A 14,004-nucleotide genomic window follows, 5' to 3' on the forward strand; every position below is an offset into this window, starting at 1 on the left:
AACATGTCAGTTCCAGTATAATATATTTGTCCAATGAATATCCGTTTATCATCTGCATTTCTTCTTAGTGTAGCAATTTTAATGGCCAGTAGTGAATATTGCTTGTAATACCTCCCAGTACATTATTTATTTATTTATTTATTACAAGTACCTTCCAACAGTGTCCAGAAAATATTCAGCAGATAGAGGTATAGAACACTTGATGACTTAGAATATACTTTGTGGATATGGTGAATCCCAATACACATAAAACTTTCTAGCCAATAGAAAAATCCACAGTCGTTAATTTATTTATATCTACTAGTGCAAAGCTATTTTAGACTTACTCATATAGCACAATGTACAGCCCACTACCTTGCGACCCAGGAAGGCGAGCCAGGCGCAGATTTAATCTATGTGGTTGATTAACGACCGTGCGCTGCTGCATCGCCCATCCTGAATGTGTTTTCTAAGTGGTTTCCTATGTTGGATTGCTCCTCAAATTCCAAGTTAGCCAAAAAAACAGTAAAAATATTGTAACAAATATTTTAATCCGTTATTTCAGCTTGTGTCCTTGTCTAAGGCAAAATATAATTACATCACATCAATACAAAGAACAAAATTTACGCGTTTCACAGACGTCTGACACGATTCCATCTATTTGGTCGCCTTAAGGACTGTGGAGTCAGGAAGTGCATCTAGGAACAAAGTTTGATAATAAAATAAAAATTTAACAAATCCTGAGAAATTGGACCCCATAGAAGAGGGAATAAAAACTGTAGAAAAGAATAAAGCTCTTTAGTGGGCGAAATATTGGATTTAATTATCAAATTGATCTTATTTCTTGGTCTGTTCTATGTTTAAACTTCTGTATCACCTCGTTATTCCTTTTCTCTTCTTCTTCTTCTACTTCTTTATTTTGTTACTATCAGATGTCGAGCATCAAGCATTACCCTGTTGTGATGGATTGCTGTAAATATAAAGTGGACATACAAACTGTATAAAACAAAATAGGGAAACAATTAAACGTCGTGTCGACAACAGAAACATCACAGACAAAGCACATCATCAAATCGAATAAGGAAGCATCAGGATACCAGCCATGTTCTTGTTTAAGAAAACACTTTGGCGTTCAGCCCTTGTGATATTGGAAATTGAATTCATTATTATTGCAACGTATGACAGCTCTTTTATGGTAGAAATCTGTCAGAGTATCATGAGGTCAATTGGTTGATATCGCTCAAGAGAGTGCAGTGGCTTCAGGTACTAGCCTCGTATACCAGAGAAATGGAAACTAAATACAGTATTTACAGGTTAACACGAGTATTTATAATAAAGTAAAAACTGCACCATTTTCCGTAGTTTCCTCAAACTGATTAAGGGGGGTAGGACGTCAAACGGGCCGACTTGGAGCAGGAGAAGCACCACAGGACATTTTAATTTCCAGTGTCTATACTTTTACAAATAAATTCATAAAACTTTGTCAACATTACCAGGAAGGATTCAGGATTCACACTCATTGCAGTGGAAGTTCGAAAACATAACAAAATATTTTTTTTGCGTGTTAAAATTCATCATTTTTTCACTTACTAATAGCTGCATTTGTTGTTATAGGTACACTTTTCAAGTTACAGAGATTCTTCGATGAATTTTGAACATCGTACATACCATACTTACAGTTGCATGAAACTCTAGAATTTATTTAATTTATGAAAAAACGAATGAGCTGTTGTATTTTAATCTTCATGTTTAGAAAAAAACTAATTTTGTAGTTAATTACCTCAATTTTTACCACAGTTTTTAATAGATTTGGAAACTTCTAGAGTTTTATACACCTTTAAGTATGGTTTGTATGCTGTGCAAAATTTATCGAAGAATCTCCCTTATTTATAAAGAAAAGTGTACCTATAGCAACAAATGCTGTCATTAGTAAGCGAAAAAAAATGAAATTTCACATGTATAAAAAATTGTTTCGTTATGTTTTACAACTTCCACTGCTAAGAGTGTGAATTCTGAATCCTTCCTGGTCATGCTGACAAAGTTTTATAAATTTATTTGTAAAAGTATAGTCAGTGGAAATTGAAATGTCCTGTGGTGCCTCTCCTGCTCCAAATCGTCTCGTTTGACGTCCTACCCTCCTTAAGTAAAATCCAGTGATATCTCTATTGTAAAATATACTGTTTATTTCCATTCCTTAACTGAGAGTTCTGTTTTAATTGCGTCATAAACAACGCTTTTAGTATAATTTTCATTTGTTTTTCACCTTCTTCCCACAATAACGCCCCATTGTTACGGGATATTGTAACTCTGATGTCATAGAACCAGAAAGTGTCAGATGTTACACTGAGTATGAGTTATTCACAACCTCTACGACGCTATTAATGAAGGACTTGCTTTACATTGGTACTACATCACAACTATAGGAAATATTAGCTTCATATATAGTTATCACAATAACTGTTGGAAATTTTTCTCGATGAATCGTCAACTTATTAATGGAGTGTTCACTCATGTGTGTCACACAATATGAGGTAGCTATCACCAGATTGCGTCACAACAATATGTTATCACAATGTCACTTGTTCCATAAGACAGACGAACTCTGGTGCAGGCCAGCTGCCAATCAGAGGGCCTACCAAATTAGAGCGCGATTCTTCATACTGAGAAATTACTTCAAAAGCGAGCACAGATATAACAAAACAAACGATATTGTTATAACCGTACTTCCCAGTTCCTACAGGCAGCTGAACGTGGAAAGTTTGGTCTCCACAAGGTCTTCCCCCAAATGGAGCGTTAATGTTTCTTCTCTTTCGGCCTTGCTAAGATGAACAGCCGTCGCGCGAGACAAAACATGGCAGCAGGAACCGCAGCCGCTGCCACCAGGACGAAGGCGGTGACGTCGAGCAGGAGCAGCTGCCACCAGTGCAGGTCGAGGGCAGCACTGCGCATGTGCGGGGCCCCCTTGTGACGTATCACGTACTCCACCCACCACACGGCGCGCTCCAAAGAGTCCGCCTTGTGCTCGCGGAATATCGACGACAGCCTCCTCATGTTCTCTCTATACCTGCCGATCAAAACAATATTATCAGCATTTCTCTCTTCCTACAGTACCTCTTAGCTCTGAATGTTCAAGAATTGTTTGAAACTGATCAACTTGGCCTGCAAGGAATTATTAAACTTATTTTTCAGAGTAAATAGCTATGACTGTAAGTGATAAGGACCATTTTGTGGGATGTGGATGGTAAATACGATGGTAATACCAAAAGTAAGATCTCCTACTTTTTTTATACGTACATAGACTTGTTTATTTCTACAATCATACAATGAAGGCTTTCACGACCGGATGGTACTGTTGTTGATAATTCTTCCGGGTTATATGGCCGTGGTCCATGGAATTCTTCTATTCCTAACGTTTCGTCCAATACTACATTGGACATCTTCAGAGGTATGACTGGTCCTGCTGAGTCCTGCCGACTGACGAGTCGGGCGTCGGAGAGCGGCCTAAATACCGTGGAAAGTGGGCGTGGTCTAGCTTGCACATAGTAGCAGAGACAAAACTAGTCAAAGATAAAATATAACTATCGATAATAGTCCGTCATAAATAAAAATCACTTATCGATTCTGTAACGCCACTGTCCATATCGCGTTTAATTTCGAGGCCTCTTCTTTTCTATTAAAATTATCTTCATGTTTATAAATTTCTGTATAGGGAGGCTATTGAAATTTATAAACATGAAGATGATTTTAATAGAAAAGAACAGGTCTTGAAATTAAGCGAGCATTTCTCTCTCATGCTGTTCAGAAAGTTATGAACCTGTTCTTTCACCTCGTGGTCGGAGCTGCATCACTTTCCGGCCAAATGTTCTTTTAACCTAGGGAACAGGTGGTCACTGAGTGCCAAGTCAGGACTATAGGGTGGGTGGGGGATTATGTGCCACTGAAACTGTTGCAGGAGAGCAATAGTTTGCCGTGCGATGTGTGGGCGAGCGTTGTCATGGAGAATGTGTAGGCCCTTACTCAACATTCCTCTTCTCCGATTCTGAATTGCCCGTTTGAGTGTTTTCAGAGTCTCACAGTACCTGTCAGCGTTAATTGTGGTCCGAGCAATTCAGCCCCGACGGCGAGGTGAAAGAAGGGGTTCATAACTTTCTGAACCGCATGGCGGCGAGCTGGTATTACATGGGCATACAAAAACTGCCACAGCGTCTACAAAATGCATTGACAGAAATTGTGATTATGTTGAAAACTAGCTAAATGTACAAGATGTAAACTGATGTAAACCACTGTAGAACGAAACAGGTCTATGTACTTTTATATATATATATATTAAAAAAAGGAGACCTTACTTTTAGGATTACCCTCGTATTTTGTCGCCACATAAACTTGAGGAAGCGAAGAAGGGATGCATGATTAGAATTTAGACAAGGGATGTTATGCTAAAAACGAAGGGAGGATGGAATATTAGACTTCAACATCTTGTTGATGTTGCAGTAATTTGAAAATGTGAACCACATAGTGCTAGGTTGGTCACGGAACCGACCATGACCTCATCAAGAAACAATTTCTGTGTGCTGTTCGACCTGGAGCGAGTACTGCACCTCAGCCATCGTCCCATGTAGCTCAGTCATAAGCTCAAAACACAAATGACCTTCATAGGAAACATTATAATTTAGCCTTCAGCGATCTTTGAAGGACAAAGTGCCATGTTAAATGTTATGTGGTTGGTTAGAAAATTATAAGTCCCACACATGAGTTGAACAATTTAACGGTATGATATAGGATAATAAAACTACGATAAATGCATATGACCTGTTGTATAGGGTCACTGCCAGTCTACTGAGCCTGTTGAGAGATTCTTCAGGAACTCAGGTGGGAATCCTTGGAGGGAAGGCAAATCTGCCTTTGACAGACACTACTGCCAAAATTTAGAGAACCGGCATTTGATCTGACTGTGGAACGGTTTTACTGCCACCAACGTACGTTTCGCCTAAGGATCAAGAAGATAAGATAAGAAAAGTTATGGCTTTTACAGAGGCATATAGACAATCGTTTTTTCCTCTGTCTGTTTGTGGGTGGAACAGGAAAGAAAAAGGATAATATTGGTACAAAGTATCCTCCACCACATACCATATGGTACCCTGCGGTGTGTGTATGTAGTTTTATACTTAGATATATTACAGGTTGATGGTATCCTGCACCAAAGGTTATTTGTGTTTATCATAGTTTTGATATGTTTTTACGTGTTTCCACTATCCAAAGTTTTATGTTTTGTTTATTTATGTAAGAAGACAGACATGTTTGATAATGATCATAAAATAAGAAAAATGTTATACCCAAAGACTCTTTTGAATTCTACAAATTTTAAAGAGAGGTTTGCTGTCTACTTCAATCTGATTCACGCTTCATTATCATGAACATGTACCCTTATAAATATCGAGAATTCTCATCTCCTTACTTCCATTCATATGCTATATTAATTTTTAGAGTGATTCTGTCTACTGTACAGAACTGAATATACTATGGTTTTGGGGAAATTAGTGGATAGTAGTTGCAGAAAACCATTCAGGAATTTTCTGAAAAAGATAGTTAACAATTCCTTCTGTTACTTTGTCTTCAGTCAGACCATTTATAAAACTCGTCTCATGTGCAAAAGGTAAAGGGTGGTTTCAATTAAGCTTTTCCTGCTTGAGCCAGTGTAAACGGAAAACTATTTACTGCATGAGTTCCCAACTACATAAGAATGGTGTTCAGACTGTGCACTGCAGAGTTGCGTTGTCAGCAGTATTAGTGTCATAACTTGCCTTTAGGCGCCAGTACTGGTACGCTGACGCAAGGTTGAAACAAAAGCATTAACGTACGTTACTGTTGCAGACGATCAAGGTGAGCAGGGCTTCATTTGCAAAGCTGTTAGGAACCTTTGGAAATTACTTTTGTGCCACTTACAGCTCCAACAAATGCCCAAATTTTCTACAGGAGTTATTGAAGGCTTCGCGAAATTCCTTTTGATAGCCGAAGCATGTGAAACTCTACAGCAGGTCTGACTACAATTTCCTCAACCGGAGCGCGCTCGCATTCCCCGAGTACAGCTGAGTCTGCTCAGCGCTCCGGTTTCCCCCACCGCTATGTTGCTCAGAGCAGGTGTATGTTTGAGGCGGCTATATGCAGAAGGGTGCACAAGCGGAAAACTTAGGAAAACGTGTTTGCAACACAGTGCGACTACTTCTAAGGGAACAATATTTTAGTATACTTTTATACAACAGGATTTTATGACTAGTGCGTATTTTCAACTTTTTAATTTTCTACTAAAGCATTAACATTATTACTTAAGTAAATAAGCCCGTTAGAAAGCCTTTTTATGAAAATAAATATCAGTCCTTTGCTGTTGCTGACAACTGATTTTTATTTTCGTGGAAAGATTTGACACCGCTTGCTGAACGACAGCTATGAAGAGAAACATTAGTTAAAATTTATGTTAATCAGTTGAAATCGATTTCCAAAAGTGAATAAATAAAACATTATTTGGCGACTGGTTGCTGCGTATTTGTTAATTTTATAGTTTACGGTCGCTGCACGACTTGGGAACCACATGGAGCCCACCATTCATAAGAAACATTAGTGTTCATACAGTGAACATACATACAGAAAGTTTTATGTACAGGCACTTAACATTAGGCTGCGATATTTATAATTTCGAGTTTTGAATATGTAATATACCTACAATCACGGCAACGGCCTTGCCGCAGTGGACACACCGGTTCCCGTGATATCACCGAAGTTAAGCGCTGTCGCGAGTGATCGGCACTTGGATGGGTGGCCATCCAGGCCGCCATGCGCTGTTGCCATTTTTCGTGATGCTAATTGAGGAACTACTCGACCGAATAGTAGCGACTTCGGTGAAGAATACCATCATAACGACCGGAAGATCGGTGTGCTGACACCACGCCCCTCCTAACCGCATACACCACTGTGGATGACACGGCGGTCGGATGCTCCCGGTAGGCTACAAGTGGCCTGAAGACGAAGTACTTTTTTATCTATAATCATGGTTCGTGATAGAGACAAATACATGGAGTTATGCAGATTACAATTTGATAAACCTGAATGTTGGTGGAACAAAGTCAATTTCATAGCAGAAAAAGAAATTCGCACACCTACATCAACGAAACATTCGTTGAACTTTAATGGTTTACCTGTGCAGTGAACGTTATTACTCTTGGCGTAGCATTTTATAAAAGTTTTGTAAATTCCTATCAACTCAAGTTAGAAATAATTAGGAACATCAGCAGCCAAGGGCGAGAATGGTCCGACAAATAAAGCGAAATCAGTCTTCAGTCATCCAAAGGTTTCCAATCTCTTTGAAGAACTCATGATGAAATGCTTCAGTTACTGAAACGTAGCCAGACATGTTTAGTCCACAAACGACAGGCTTGGATTCCTCGAAATATTCGATATCATGAACTTGAAGGTAATTTTTCTGTAGGATTAAGTTTTTTTTGATGATTTCAATGGTGGCCGCCAATTCCATTACCAAATAATTCGCCACCTACATTAAGATAATAAATTCAAATATTTGGTGACGTCCATCATTATAGATTTTGTTACTAATGTCCTAATGGCCGTCTTCAGTTCAGCCACCATGTACTCTCGTCCGTCAGAAGACGAGGTCACCATGCCATCTTTGTGGGCGTTGCTGTAATGACCTTCCAGCGAGTGGTTTTTTTTTCAGTTCGTAATAATGCGATCGCAAATTAAGCCCTTTGAGTGACTTTAAAAAGACACTAAAAATTAGGCACTCAATCTAGTTGCGTCTCCACTTTCTGTTTTTTCTACAAGTCCGTAGACGCCACAGTATTTGTAATGCAGAACGCAATCTAATTTAACACAACTGAACACTTGAAATAAAAAAAGACTAAGTGCCATAACAGGGAATTTTGAGGTCTTGGGTGAAATGTAGTCTACATTCCAAGCCCCATAATGTAGCAAAGGTTCAAACTGCCATGAATGAAAATGTAGTATCAAATGCAATCAATAGATGGTACGGGGTTTAGCGGGCACTGCTGTTAACATATGAAAGACTGCGTTCCGCGTGCTTGCTCCTTAGTGTTGGATAAAATGACGGAGGCAGCAGATGTTTATAACAGTATGAGTGGAAGGAAATGACATATTAAAGGGGAAAGTACTGTGCGAGGAATGAGGAAAAAATCTGCAAAATGGAGGGAATGAATACATAAGTTCAAGTAATAAATGTATTCCTGCAGAAGCTCGTCCTGCACAGGAGGTAAGTCTCATCACTGGTTGCTAACCTACACAATAACTGGGCACAACGTTTATTCTTCATTTGCCAAATGCGCTGCTTCAGAAAATGTTAAGGACACCATATATCAATCAAGGAAAAGAAATCCATTCATCGTCAGTAACATGAATGCGTCTGCCTTCTTAGGTTTAAAAAAAATGGCTCTGAGCACAATGGTACAAGCTTGTTTATGTCGGTTACTTCGTTGAGTGTAGAATTTGATATTTCTGTAAAGCTGCTATTTACTCGTATTTAAACTTAGATCAAGTTTTGTATTTATTAAGCAGTTATTGTTAACTTGTGCAGCTACACAACTGGCCATTAAAATTGCTACACCAAGAAGAAATGCAGATGATAAACGGGTATTCACTGGACAAATATATATATATATATATATACTAGAAATGATATGTGATTACATTTTCACGCAATTTGGGTGCATGGATGCCGGCCGCGGTGGTCTCGCGCAGTCCGGAACCGTGCCACTGCTACGGTCGCAGGTTTGAATCCTGCCTTGGGCATGGATGTGTGTGATGTCCTTAGGTTAGTTGGGTTTAAGTAGTTCTAAGTTCTAGGGGACTGATGACCACAGCAGTTGAGTCCCATAGTGGTCAGAGCCATTTCAACCATTTTTGGTTGCATAGATCCTGAGAAATCAGTACCTCTGGCCGTAATAACGGCTTTGATACGCCTGGGCATTGAGTCAGACAGAGCTTGGATGGCGTGTACAGGTACAGCTGCCCATGCAGCTTCAACACGATACCATAGTTTATCAAGAGTAGTGACTGGCGTATTGTGACGAGGCAGTTGCTCCGCCACCATTGACCAGACATTTTCAATTGGTGAGAGATCTGGAGAATGTGCTGGCCAGGGCAGCAGTCGAACATTTTCTGTATCCAGTAAGGCCTGTACAGGACCGGCAATATGCGGTCGTGCATTATCATGCTGAAATGTAGGGTTCCGCAGGGATCGAATGAAGGGTAGAGCTACGGGTCCTAACACATCTGAAATGTAACGTCCACTATCCAAAGTGCCATCAAAGCGAACATGAGGTGACCGAGACGTGTAACCAATGGCACCCCATACCATCACGCCGATTGATACGCCAGTATGGCGATGACGAATACACGCTTCCAATGTGCGTTCACCGAGATGTCACCAAACACGGATGCGACCATCATGATGCTGTAAACAGAACCTCGATTCATCCGAGAAAATGACGTCTTGCATTCGTGCACCCTGGTTCGTCGTTGAGTACACCATCGCAGGCGCTCCTGTCTGTGATGCAGCGTCAAGGGTAACCGCTGCCATGGTCTCCGAGCTGATAGTCCACGCTGCTGCAAACGTCGTCGAACTGTTCGTGCAGATGGTTGTTGTCTTGCAAAAGTCCCCATCTGTTGTCTCAGGGATCGAGACGTGGCTGCACGATCCGTTACAGCCATGCGGATGAGATGCCTGTCATCTCTACTGCTAGTGATACGAGGCCGTTGGGATCCAGCACGGCGTTCCGTATTACCCTCCTGAACCCACCGATTCCATATTCTGCTAACAGTCATTGGATCTCGACCAACGCGAGCAGCAATGTCGCGATACGATAAACCGCAATCGCGTTATGCTACAATCCGACCTTTATCAAAGTAGGAAACGTGATGGTACGCATTTCTCCTCCTTACACGAGGCGTCACAACAACGTTTCACGAGGCAACGCCGGTCAAATGCTGTTTGTGTATGAGAAATCGGTTGGAAACTTTCTTCATGTCAGCACGTTGTAAGTGTCGCCACCGGCGCCAATCTTGTGGGAATGCCCTGGAAAGCCAATCATTTGCATATCACAGCATCGTCTTCCTGTCGGTTAAATTTCGCGTCTGTAGCACGTCACCTTCGTAGTGTAGCAATTTTAATAGCCAGTAGTGTATAATGAAATCACGTTATGCAGAATTATGGACTAAAGTGTTCGTTTTACGTCATCCTAGTACAAGCAAACGGTTATCTATGTTTACATTTCACAGCAATTTAGATTTGGAGGACGCAATCATTTACGCAGTATTCGCCGCGACAGTGTTCGCCTTAGTCTTTAGGAGGAGGAGAGAACGACGACGTAATTGCAGCAATAGGAACTTTGTCAAAGTGGATTTGCCTTTCCGATCGTGTATGTCAGGATCCAAACAAGTGACACAGTACTGAGGGACTCTGTTTCAGAATAGTGCGACCACAAAGATGCAAAACGGCTTTTACAGTCCTCACTGGTCGCGGCCAGCACTGCTGCTCTGAATCTTGTGCCGTTCTCTCAACAAATGCGTGCTTAAATAATGCAAAAGATGCAGACAAATCAGATACGTGCGGTTCTTTCACCAATTAAGGTGACACATACGCCTATCGAAAGCAAAATTACATGCTTATTTACGTAAAACATATAAATTCAGAATGAAACATTAGGAGACGTACCTTATTAGAGACCGACCGAGATGGCCCAGTGGTTAGCACACTGGTATTCGGAAGGAAGACGGTTCAAATCTGGGTCCAGTCATCCAGATCGATTCCCTTAACTCACTCCAGGCAAACGCCGGAATGGTTCCTGTGAAAGGGCACGGCCGATTTCCTTCCCTATCCTTGGCACCATCTTACCCTCTGTTCCATGACTAATGACTTCGATGTCAACGGGACGTTAAACCCAATATTTCGGAAAAAATTCTGTTGTCAGCATTAATCTTATTTCTACCCAGGTATTTTTTATTTCGCTTAATTGCTTTCAACAGATTAATTTGCACCCTCAGAAGCCTACCGAGTTAGAGATATTATAGAGCATTAGACCTTGGACATACTTTTATATATAATACAAAAAGTGTATTACAAAAACTTACTTAGTATTTATTTAGCATAATATGTACATTTTTGGACATTTCGTAGCATTACTCTTCTGTGAAGAACATTTTGACTTCTGTTAAGTCAATACTAGGTACTTTTTTGTAATACAATTCTTATAATTTACATAGATGTGTGGCCAAGGTGTAAAGATTCATAATATCCTTATGAAGATAACTGCCTGATCTGTTGAAACTGGTAAAGCGAAATAAAGATATCCGTGTAACTGACTTCTGAATTTTATTCTGAAAAATCGAAATCATAAAATCAAAATTGTCTCACCTGAACACAAATTAGTGACCACGGGTAACAGGATAACGATAGCTCCTGAAAGCAAATTTAATTTGCAGACTAACTGCTGAACACTGCTGAACCTGTCGCTCACACACAGTTGTACGCTCTGTCCCATACCTATCAAGCTTTCTGGGGATGTTCATCAGATAACGGCTATTGACTGATTAAACTGTTACTCTTCTAGTGATGTCCGTTATCAATGTTAGTATGAAGTATTATCACTAACGACAATGAATACACTCTTGTGTTCGTTGTGGTACGCAAACATACAACTTCCGAATTTCGTCGTAAGGAATTCTTTGCCTTGCGCATAAAATATGTTGTCATTCCATGAAGACTGTTGCGTTGAGTTTGGTGTATCCCAAACATTCTCTATGGGTGACAAATCAGGGGATCAGACAGGCCAGTCTAGGATTTGTACATTCCTCGTGGCATTTTTGGTGTGAGCTGCAGTGTGGGTGTGGAGTCTTAAATTATCCTACGGTAATAGGACATTTTGTGTAATGGTTATGATGGGTGTGACCGCAGTTACTAATGGACATTTTGCGTCCCTTGAATTGTAATCATCATATCCAACAGCTCCCCACACCATGATTTTAGGAAATGAAGTAATCGCATGACGTTATTGGCTGGGAAACCCCAATATGGGATTGTCTGGCCGCCTGGTGCAAGTCTTTCTATGTGAAGCCATTTTACTGTCGATGAAGATGACATGAAGAGATTGGAGCAACACAACTACCCAGTTCCCCAGCGAAGAAAACCTCTAACTCGATGTCCTGTGATCTAGAGGCAGCTACGGACATAATTCCAGGAGATGGAGAGGTACGGGCCTCGAGAATCGCTACTTCATCCGACCTTGCACCAGATCACACGGTTGCGTCGATTTAAATGCCACAAACAGAAACAACACTCTTCGTTTAAAGTCACAGAATGCCATTCAGTGCAGCAGGTGACCCTTGCTCTACATCACGCAAGTCTCTGTTGTCTATGGTCTCATAGTGTCAGCGGTAAATGTCGCTTGACAACTCGAGACCTCAACCCAGCTTCCAGCAATCTATTCACGACCATTCGCGGTGACCCTCTGCCTGTAATCTCTTTCCAGATTTTATCTGTCGTCAAACGTCTAATGGTCAGAGCCAGTCCAACAATCCAGTGACCTTTTCGCAATGTAGTCCTGAATTCATCCCGTCAGCACTCGTGTTGCAGTCACTTCGCTACAACCAGATGGCAGTTGCATCTGCCTGGAACTGATATCCATCGTTAATATCAGTAAGATAAGTGGCTCTCACGGCCACTAACACACTCTTGTATTCATTGTTACGTTGGAGAAAACAGGCTCCGGATGTTATTTTGATGAATCTCTTGCAAACCTTAAAAGCCTGACGTGTCAGTTCATAAAGATCGCTGGCCAATAATTATACCTTTCCCATAGCGTGAAAATGGTAACAACTGGTTGAGTAGGAGCTCTGGCCACGCTGTGTTGCAGTCTGCAGCAGAAAATTTCCAGCTAAGTTGGACACCCTCAATAGCCATAATGCACACACCATGAAATTTCAGTCAGACTAGTCAATAGACATGGAAGTACTGCGTTACCAGTTCTGTGTCCTCCGGTACATATAGTACACAGCCATACACAGGCAGGGCACCACTCAGCGAGGCCAGTCCAGTGTGGGGCTACATAATGATGGTCAAACGACATTGAGTAAGCACATAACGTACTGTGCACAAAATATTTCTATTCATCTGCCATAGTTATGGCCCAGTGCAATAAAAGGCGCTAAAAACACTAATGAGGAGGTACAGCATAGAATTGGGGATTTGGGAAGGAAAGAAATTTGTAGCCTAACTTGACTAATAGAAGGGATAGGTTGATAGGACACATTCCAAGACTCAAAGGGATCACCAGCTTAGTGTTGGAGGGGAGTGTGGGGGGCAAAAATCATTACAAGAGATGAATACAGTAAGCATATTCAGAAGGGTGTAGGTTGCAGTCGTTATTCGGGGATGAAGATTCTTGCACAGCATAGAGTATCATGGAGAAGCGCAACAAACCAGTCTTCGGACTGAAGAGCACAACAACAACATGTGTTACTATAAACTGTTTTAGCTCTAATTTGAATCTATAGAAATCTTTAATTTTCTTTATGTAACAAAGTATGAACTAAAGGGTAGTTTGCACATAGTTTTATTATTATTATTTATGTGTGTCCTGCGGAGATGATCCCCACATCCCACCTCCAGGACATGATACGTTACAGATTGAAAGGTGTATCCAGTCATATTCTACCTGCGGCCTCCATTCTCTCTTCTTTATTTCTTATACACTTTTGATGTGTCCAAATCTCCTCCACCAGACTACCTCTTACAGTAGGCTGAAAACACCACTAACTTTGCCCTCTATCCTACACTCCATAAATCCCAAAAATCGCTCCACGTTCACCTCAGATTGCCTTCTGGTGCAACCAATGCCTCCTCAAGGTCATCCCTTCCAAAAAACAGGCAATACGTGTAAGACAAACCACCTACACCTCCCACCTTCTATGACGTAACTTCCCATTTGTGACTGTCCTATCCAG

At 40.9% G+C, this 14,004-nt stretch overlaps 1 protein-coding gene across 1 annotated transcript in view; it reads right to left on the reverse strand.

Annotated features, from left to right (window-relative positions):
• Window positions 1-511: 511 nt before the first annotated feature.
• LOC126336632 (UDP-glucosyltransferase 2-like) overlaps window positions 512-14,004 on the reverse strand; it is an 88,626-nt gene continuing 75,133 nt past the window's right edge. Inside the window, exon 7 of the mRNA XM_050000524.1 lies at window positions 512-3,043. Coding sequence (XP_049856481.1) covers window positions 2,773-3,043 — 271 coding nt within the window. The 3' untranslated portion in view covers window positions 512-2,772. The remainder of the gene's footprint in view (window positions 3,044-14,004) is intronic.

Source organism: Schistocerca gregaria, chromosome 2, assembly GCF_023897955.1.
Source record: "Schistocerca gregaria isolate iqSchGreg1 chromosome 2, iqSchGreg1.2, whole genome shotgun sequence".
In the NCBI taxonomy this organism is placed as follows: Eukaryota; Metazoa; Arthropoda; class Insecta; order Orthoptera; family Acrididae; genus Schistocerca; species Schistocerca gregaria.